The sequence below is a fragment of the Coregonus lavaretus genome, assembly GCF_964263955.1.
Source record: "Coregonus lavaretus genome assembly, chromosome: 10".
Taxonomy (NCBI): Eukaryota; Metazoa; Chordata; class Actinopteri; order Salmoniformes; family Salmonidae; genus Coregonus; species Coregonus lavaretus.
The window spans coordinates 22,270,120-22,280,184 of NC_139997.1; the positions used below are offsets into that span (position 1 = coordinate 22,270,120).

Sequence of the window (10,065 nt, forward strand, 5' to 3'; positions counted from 1 at the left end):
CTTTTATGTTTGCATCTACCGATAATGACACAAAGCTTGGAATGTAATGTTAAGTTTGATGATAGAATGGAATTCAAATGGAATGAAATGTTTTATTCAAATAATTTGTTTGACAATTCAAATGCCATTTTCCCTAAGCTGGTGTGCATCTAAAGTTGCATGACATTTCGATTGATAAAAAATACATTTTGCATTCTGATTTTAAAGCCATGTTTATACCTTGCACTAACATGCGTCCAGTGTCCACATCCAGTGGACGGATAAGAGACCAATTTTAATGCCATGTGGGTACGCCACAGACCTTGATCAGATAGTGATCTGATCATTTACATTTTTACATTTTTAGTCATTTAGCAGACGCTCTTATCCAGAGCAACTTACAGTTAGTGAGTGCATACATTTTCATACTGGCCCCACGTGGGAAACAAACCCACAACCCTGGCGTTGCAAGCGCCATGCTCTACCAACTGAGCTACAGTTGATCGGATGATGACCACATGTTAATGCAAGGTGTAACCAGGCCTTAAGAGGTCTTGCATGTCCATTGAGTCATTTACATTACATTTAAGTCATTTAGCAGACGCTCTTATCCAGAGCGACTTACAAATTGGTGCATTCACCCTATAGCCAGTGGGTTATTTTTATTTATTTTTTTTGGGGGGGGGGGGGGGGGGGGGGGGCTAGAAGGATTATTTCATCCTATCCCAGGTATTCCTTAAAGAGGTGGGGTTTCAAATGTCTCCGGAAGGTGGTGAGTGACTCCGCTGTCCTGGCGTCGTGAGGGAGCTTGTTCCACCATTGGGGTGCCAGAGCAGCGAACAGTTTTGACTGGGCTGAGCGGAAACTATGCTTCCGCAGAGGAAGGGGAGCCAGCAGGCCAGAGGTGGATGAACGCAATGCCCTCGTTTGGATGTAGGGACTGATCAGAGCCTGAAGGTACGGAGGTGCCGTTCCCCTCACTGCTCCATAGGCAAGCACCATGGTCTTGTAACGGATGCGAGCTTCAACTGGAAGCCAGTGGAGTGTGCGGAGGAGGGGGGTGACGTGAGAGAACTTGGGAAGGTTGAACACCAGACGGGCTGCGGCATTCTGGATGAGTTGTAGGGGTTTAATGGCACAGGCAGGGAGCCCAGCCAACAGCGAGTTGCAGTAATCCAGACGGGAGATGACAAGTGCCTGGATTAGGACCTGTGCCGCTTCCTGTGTAAGGCAGGGTCGTACTCTCCGAATGTTGTAGAGCATGAACCTGCAGGATCGGGTCACCGCCTTGATGTTAGCGGAGAACGACAGGGTGTTGTCCAGGGTCACGCCAAGGCTCTTCGCACTCTGGGAGGAGGACACAACGGAGTTGTCAACCGTGATGGCGAGATCATGGAACGGGCAGTCCTTCCCCGGGAGGAAGAGCAGCTCCGTCTTGCCAGGGTTCAGCTTGAGGTGGTGATCCGTCATCCATACTGATATGTCGGCCAGACATGCAGAGATGCGATTCGCCACCTGGTTATCAGAAGGGGGAAAGGAGAAGATTAGTTGTGTATCGTCAGCGTAGCAATGATAGGAGAGGCCATGTGAGGATATGACAGAGCCAAGTGACTTGGTGTATAGGGAGAAAAGGAGAGGGCCTAGAACTGAGCCCTGGGGGACACCAGTGGTGAGAGCACGTGGTGCGGAGACAGCTTCTCGCCACGCCACTTGGTAGGAGCGACCGGTCAGGTAGGACGCAATCCAGGAGTGAGCCGCGCCGGAGATGCCCAGCTCGGAGAGGGTGGAGAGGAGGATCTGATGGTTCACAGTATCAAAGGCAGCAGACAGGTCTAGAAGGACAAGAGCAGAGGAGAGAGAGTTAGCTTTAGCAGTGCGGAGAGCCTCCGTGACACAGAGAAGAGCAGTCTCAGTTGAATGACCAGTCCTGAAACCTGACTGGTTTGGATCAAGAAGGTCATTCTGAGAGAGATAGCAAGAGAGTTGGCTAAAGACGGCACGCTCAATAGTTTTGGAAAGAAAAGAAAGAAGGGATACTGGTCTGTAGTTATTGACATCAGTGGGATCGAGTGTTGGTTTTTTGAGAAGGGGTGCAACTCTCGCTCTCTTGAAGACGGAAGGGACATGGCCAGCGGTCAAGGATGAGTTGATCAGCGAGGTGAGGTAGGGGAGAAGGTCACCGGAGATGGTCTGGAGAAGAGAGGAGGGGATGGGGTCAAGCGGGCAGGTTGTTGGGCGGCCTGCAGTCACTAGTCGCAAGATTTTATCTGGAGAGAGAGGGGAGAAAGAAGTCAAAGCATAGGGTAGGGCAGTGTGAGCAGGACCAGCAGTGTCATTAGACTTAACAAACGAGGATCGGATGTCGTCAACCTTCTTTTCAAAGTGGTTGACGAAGTCATCCACAGAGAGGGAGGAGGGGGGGGGGGGGGGTGGGGGGGAGGATTCAGCAGTGAGGAGAATGTGGCAAAGAGCTTCCTAGGGTTAGAGGCAGATGCTTGGAATTTAGAGTGGTAGAAAGTGGCCTTAGCAGCAGAAACAGATGAAGAAAATGTAGAGAGGAGGGAGTGAAAAGATGTCAGGTCGGCAGGGAGTTGAGTTTTCTTCCATTTCCGCTCCGCTGCCCGGAGCTCTGTTCTGTGAGCTCGCAATGAGTCATCAAGCCACGGAGCTGGAGGGGAGGACCGAGCCGGCCGGGAGGATAGGGGACACAGGGAGTCAAATGATGCAGAAAGGGAGGAGAGGAGGGTTGAGGAGGCAGAATCAGGAGATTGGAGGGAGAAGGATTGAGCAGAGGGAAGAGATGATAGGATGGAAGAGGAGAGAGTAGTGGGAGAGAGAGAGCGAAGGTTGCGGCGGCGCGTTACCATCTGTGTAGGGGCAGAGTGAGTAGTCCAACTGCCAAAGCCAAGTACTCATTAAGAGATGCCATAAAGAAGGTTTCTCAACAGCAGCTGTTTTTACCCTTGCTTTGAGTTCAGAACTATCACGAATTCAAAGGGCAGAAAAAAGTACATTACAATAATCAGTACAGCAGAAAAACCTGGCTCAAAGTTAATAAAATATACCATGAGAATGCATTATTTCTTCAAACATTGAATTATAAAGTGACATTTTTCATCCCTTTTCAGCTGCAGTTGTTGGAGAAAGTGACATCATCAGTGTTGTTGATGAGATGGCGACGTTGAAAGGGGCGAGGTTAGAAATATATGACTAAAATGGCTGCCGTTCACATATTGTACATCACACACGCACATGCTCTCATTCATAGATGACCTGACGAGCACACACACATTCATAGATGCAGTGAAAATACATGCATTCTTTCTCACAGTCATAGATTCACAGACATGTACACAACATAGTGCGCACACACACACACACAAACAGACACAAACCTGTACGAAGCGATGGATTGTTGGCTATGCTGGGGCTTAGCTACTGTTCCTTAGCCTGGGCATGACCAAGGGCTTTCTCTTCACTGGACGAGCCCTCTAAGCACTGCGAGGCGATGGCCGCTTGGTGGGACATGCTCTTCCTCACTACGCCCCCCCTCCTCCACAGAGGGATCTCCTAGAACAAGGCTACAAAACAGGGTCGTGTTAATGAGGCACCAAATGGACAAAAACAGAAAGAAACAGGGAGAGACTACCTGGACCTGTCCAGTAAGAATGTTCAATATTACTTTTTTGTTGTGCTAATCAACACATCCCAGGTAACACACAGCCAACTAGTATATAGTGATGTACAACTCATGTTACGATTCAGTATGGTGTGATACAGGTATGATAGGACCTCTATTTGGTTTCCTTTCTTCACATCCATAATACAAATCAATGTATTGTTAGAGCCCTACTGTTACACAGCACTCATGCACAGAGTTGAAATGAACAATGTGCTGACCTTGACTATTGAGATGTACCACAAATTAACTGCATGTACCTGCTGTTTGAAGTAACGCCTCTCCTCCTCGTCTATGAGCACCAGGTTGAGGTAGTACCGCACAGAGTACTTCTTGTTGATGTCCCTCATCGTAGGAGTGATCTCATTGCCAGCCAGAAATAGTCGAATAGGGATGGACTCCCCTGAAAGACAAAACCCATATTATTAAAGTGATAGTTCACTGTAAAATCCCAAAATGTTGTCAGACGCTTTTAGTCCATGTCCCATGCCCAGCATTTGTGTAAATCCAGCCTTGTCAACCGTGCAGGCTGGTAGAAGGAGAAACCGCAGGACGGGCTCATTGTAATGGCTGGAATGAAGTGAATGGAAAATGATCAAACATACAGTTCCATTCTAGCCATAACAATGAGCCCGTCCTCAGATTTCCCCTTCCACCAGCCTCCACTGGTTGTCAATGCCACTCACCTCTCACTGGTGCTCCGTCCATAATCTCATACTTGGCTATGATGTCGTTATCATGGTACACATTTGGGCCCGTGCTAGTCGTCTCTCGCTTGATGATGTCAATCTCCATGTGTCTGATCTTGATCCGTACCAACAGGAAGTAAATCTTCCCCACAATTACATATTTTAGGTGGTACCTGCGTTAAAATGATAGTTCACAGCTAAAATGACATATTTACATATTATTATCCTTACCTTGAAAGCAGTCTATGGACAAGGAGAGACTGAAAACCAAGCTGGTTTTGTTTAACTAGCCACTTCCATCAAATGCTAATAATCAGTACTGACAGAAGTTTTGTCATAATAACAAGAACTATGACAATGTTTCACTCCCCTCAAACCGGTCAGTGTTTATATAGTATTGCGACACAAGCTACTTCAAATGTTCTATTATGTTCAGGTGGTTTTTCCTCACAAATCATATGATATAACAACGCTATTATCATGGGAGTTTAGGGAAGTTCAACCAGGGAGACTGAAGTTTCACTAAAGCTCTGTTATCTCGCCCACCATTCAAAAACAGGAATATCGCAAGCCTTCCAATCAATTTATTTCAAATATGATAAACCATGGTAACAGAGTTATACTTGGACTTGTTGTACTCAAACTCGATGTGTAGGCAGTCTTCGATTCCCACTTTCATCTTGATCGACGAGTTGAGTTCTGGGTACATACTGAGCATGTGCACGACAATGTCAATTCCTTTACTGATGTCGTTCAGTCTCCGGCTTACAGTTGCCCTCAGAAAGTTACTGCAATATGAAAGAGAAGAGGCAGAATATCAACTAATCTATTGGGTATAAATGCATGATGTATAAAAAACTATTCAGAAGGTCTCCAATAACGCTGATAGGAGTCACATTCTCTTAATAAAGACCACAAATAGTTGGTGAGACATAGTAGAAATCAAGTGAAGTCTGTGCCTTGATATTACTGTAAATGCATCGTGGCTAAGAACAACAGACTCTTAAAGGGATACTTCGGGATTTTGACAATGAGGCCTTTTATCTACATTCCCAGAGTCAGATGAACTCGTGGATACAATTTTTATGTCTCTGTGTCCAGTATGAAGGAAGTTAAGAGGTAGTTTCACGAGCCAATGCTAAGTAGCGTTAGCACAGTGACTGTAAGTCATTGAATTATGGCAAACAACTACTGCTCCCCCTCACAACTACCCTGCTGCTAAAATTACTATTGATTAGATTTATTACTACCACTATGCTGCTGTTCATTGATTGCCATTACCATTAGTACATATCTATTTATCCTGCTACTGTCACTATTACTCCTGTTTACACTAGTATATTACCATAAATATTTATATATTCCTGCAACCAGTCACTTTTCAGCACTGTTTACACTTATTATTTATCCTGCTACCAGTCACTTTCTTCTAATCCCGCCTACATGTACATATCTACCTCAAATATTCCAGTATCCCTGCACATTGTACATTTGAGGATAACACAGTGCCACCGACGCGGCCCGCTCCAAAGGACTTGCTCTCGTTCTCCGTGGCCGATGTGAGTAAGACATTTAAGTGTTAACCCTCACAAGGCTGCCGGCCCAGACGGCATCCCTAGCCGCGTCCTCAGAGCATTCGCAGACCAGCTGGCTGGAGTGTTTACGGACGTATTCAATCTCTCCCTATCCCAGTCTGCTGTCCCCACTTGCTTCAAGATGTCCACCATTGTTCCTGTACCCAAGAAAGCAAAGGTAACTGAACTGACTATCGCCCTGTAGCACTCACTTCTGTCAGCATGAAGTGCTTTGAGAGGCTAGTTAAGGATCATATCACCTCTACCTTACCTGACACCCTAGAACCACTTCAATTTGCATACCGCCCCAATAGATCCACAGACGATGCAATCGCCATCGTACTGCACACTGCCCTATCCCATCTGGACAAGAGGAATACCTATGTAAGAATGCTGTTCATTGACTATAGCTCAGCATTCAACACCATAGTACCCTCCGAGCTCATCATTAAGCTCGGGGCCCTGGGTATGAACCCCGCCCTGTGCAACTGGGTCCTGGACTTCCTGACGGGCCACCCCCAGGTGGTGAAGGTAGGAAACAACACCTCCACTTCGCTGATCCTCAACACAGTGTCCCCACAATGTGATGAGTGTGACGGAAGGAGTCAGGCGCAGGAGGGTAATCACCGAATACAGAGTTTATTCCGTCTTTACACACAAATGCGCTGGAATAGCGACAAACGAAACAAGCACAGGGGAAACTGTCATCCCTGGCAATACACTGTAACGGTAGATCCAACAATACATAGGCACAGGGGAAATAGCTACCCTGGCAACAAAATGGTAGGAGTAGCTCCACCGAGCTACACTACTCTCACAATTAAACAATCACCCACAAGGACAAGGGGGCAGAGGGAACACTTATACACGGACTAACGAGGGGATAAGAACCAGGTGTGTGTAATGACAAGACAAGACAAATGGAATGATGAATATAGGAGCGGCAGTGGTTATTAAGCCGGTGACGACGAGCGCCGAAGCCTGCCTGGACAAGGAGGGGAGTCAGCATCGGTGGAAGTCGTGACAGTACCCCCCCCCCCCCCCCCCCCCCCGCCCCTTGACGCACAGCTCCAGCAGCTCGCCGACCCTGGCCTCGGGGACGGCCAGGAGGACGTGGAGCAGGGTGAGCCGGATGGCGACGGTGGAAATCCCGCAACAGGGAGGGATCGAGGATTCCCTCACCGGGACCCAGCACTGTTCCTCCGGACCGTACCCTTCCCACTCCACGAGGGGTACTGAAGGCCCCCCACCCGACGCCTCGAATCCAGAATGGAATGGACAGAGTACGCCGGGGCCCCCTCGATGTCCAGAGGAGGTGGAGGAACCTCCCGCACCTCAGACTCCTGGAGCGGACCAACCACCACCGGCCTGAAGAGAGACACATGAAACGAGGGGTTAATACGGTAATCAGGGGGAAGTAATAACCTATACGTGACCTCGTTGATTCTCCTCAGGACTTTGAACGGCCCCACAAACCGCGGGCTCAGCTTCCGGCAGGGCAGGTGGAGGGGCAGATTCCGGGTCGAGAGCCAGACCCGATCCCCCGGTACGAAGACCGGGGCCTCACTGCGGTGATGGTCAGCGTTGGCCTTCTGATGACGCACGGCGCACTGGAGGTGAACGTGGGCAGCGTCCCACGTCTCTTCCGCGCGCCGAAACCAGTCATCCACCGCAGGAGCCTCGGTCTGGCTCTGGTGCCACGGTGCCAGAACCGGTTGGTAACCTAAAACACATTGGAATGGCGTTAGGTTAGTAGAGGAGTGGCGGAGAGAATTCTGGGCATATTCTGCCCATGGCAAGAACACCGACCACTCCCCCAGCCGGTCCTGGCAGTAGGACCGCAGGAACCTACCCACATCCTGATTTACCTGTTCCACCTGCCCATTTGACTCGGGGTGGAACCCAGAGGTCAGGCTGACCGAGACCCCCAGACGTTCCATGAACGCCTTCCAAACCTTGGATGTGAACTGGGGACCTCGGTCAGACACTATATCCTCTGGCACCCCGTAGTGCCGGAAGACGTGAGTAAACAGGGCCTCCGCAGTCTGCAGGGCTGTCGGGAGACTGGGCAGAGGAAGGAAGCGGCAGGACTTGGAGAAGCAGTCCACAACGACCAGGATGGTGGTGTTACCTTGGGAGAGGAGAAGATCAGTCAAGAAATCAACACTAAGGTGAGACCATGGTCGTTGTGGAACTGGTAAATGTTGTAACTTACCCGCTGGGAGGTGCCTAGGGGACTTACTCTGGGCGCACACCAAGCAGGAGGAGACGTACACCCTCACGTCCTTAGCCAAGGTAAGCCACCAGTACTTTCCGATCAGGCAGCGCACTGTACGACCGATACCTGGTTGACCAAAGGAGGGTGACGTGTGTGCCCAGAAGATCAGCCGATCACAGATAAGAGCAGGCACGTACCGCAGCCCAGCTGGACACTGAGGTGGAGATGGATCTGTGCGTAATGCCTGCTCTATATCCGCGTCCATCGCCCATACTACCAGCGCCACAATGCAGGAGGCCGGGAGTATGGGGGTGTTGTCTCTGGGCCTCTCCTCTGTGTCATACAGCCGGAACAGTGCATCTGCCTTCACGTTCTTCATACCCGAAATGTATGACAGTGTAAAATCAAACCGGGTGAAGAATAGGGCCCACCTGGCCTGGCGAGGATTCAGCCTTGTCGCTGCCCGGATGTACTCCAGGTTACGGTGGTCCGTCCAGACGAGGAAAGGATGTTTCGCCCCTTCGAGCCAATGCCTCCACACGGTCAAAGCTCAGACAACAGCCAACAGCTCCCGATCACCAACATCGTAGTTCTGCTCCCCTGGGCTGAGCTTCTTAGAGAAGAAGGCACAGGGGCGGAGCTTGGGTGGCGTGCCCGAGCGTTGGGATAGGACAGCGCCTATCCCTACCTCGGACGCATCCACCTCCACTACAAACGGCAGTGATGGATCGGGGTGGGCCAGTACCGGGGCTGAGGTGAACAGACCCTGCAGTCTCCTGAAGGCCATGTCAGCCTCAGCAGACCAGCGGAGCCGGGACGGCCCACCCTTCAACAGGGAGGTAATGGGAGCTGCGACCTTGCCAATGCCCCGAATAAACCTCCGACAGTAGTTGGCAAATCCAAGGAAGCGCTGCACCTCCTTAACCGTGGTTAGAGTCGGCCAATTACGCATGGCTGAAATGCGATCTCCCTCCATCTCCACACCTGAGGTGGTAATGCGGTATCCGAGGAAGGAGACGGACTGCTGGAAAAACATACACTTCTCTGCCTTGGCATAAAGGTCATTTTCCAACAGTCGGGCCAGCACTTTGCGAACCAGGGACACATGTTGGCGCACGTAGCGGAATACACCAGGATGTCAACAATGTAGACCACCACACCGCGACCAAGCATGTCCCGAAACACCTCGTTCATAAAGGACTGGAAGAAGGATGGAGCATTCATCAAACCGTAGGGCATCACCAGGTTTCATAATGCCCTGTGGTTGTGCTGAATGCTGTCTTCCACTCATCCCCCTCCCGAACACGCACCAGGTTGTATGCACTCCTGAGATCTAGTTTAATGAAGAAGCGCGCCCCATGCATTGACTCAATCATTGAAGAAATGAGGGGGAGAGGATAACTAAATCTAATCGTCTCCTTGTTCAGTGATCGATAATCAATGCACGGGCGCAGACTGCCGTCTTTCTTCTTCACAAAGAAGAAACTTGAGGAGGCGGGTGAAGTGGAGGGACGTATAGAACCCCTGGCCCAGGGACTCGGTGACGTATGTTTCCATAACCTTCGTTTCAGCCTGCGACAGGGGGTACACATGACTCCTGGGAGGTACAGCATTTACCCGAAGATTTATTGCGCAATCCCCCGCCCGATGAGGTGGTAATTTAGTCACACGCGTATTAGAAAACGTGAGCGCCAAATCAAGGTATTTGGGGGGGAATGCGCACGGTGGAGGTACCGTCTGGACTTTCCACTGTGGTTGCACCAACGGAAACATCTCGACACCTACCCTGACACTCTCGCGACCACTCCGTGAGAGCCCTCTGTAGCCATGAGAAGGTGGGGTTGTGGAGTGCTAGCCAAGGGATACCTAATACCACAGGGAAAACAGGAGACTCAATAATCGAAAAAATTACCTGCTCACAATGAG

General features: G+C 50.0%; 1 protein-coding gene across 1 annotated transcript; it reads right to left on the reverse strand.

Moving 5' to 3' along the window:
• Positions 1-3,414: 3,414 nt before the first annotated feature.
• LOC311135857 (vacuolar protein sorting-associated protein 26B-A-like) lies at positions 3,415-5,328 on the reverse strand (the record flags this gene model as incomplete). Its single annotated transcript, XM_084169880.1, has 5 exons — positions 3,415-3,549; positions 3,919-4,061; positions 4,345-4,520; positions 4,971-5,135; positions 5,318-5,328. The coding sequence occupies 5 exons, from the start codon at positions 5,326-5,328 to the stop codon at positions 3,415-3,417; spliced, it is 630 nt and encodes a 209-aa protein (XP_084026006.1).
• Between the last annotated feature and the right edge of the window lie 4,737 nt (positions 5,329-10,065).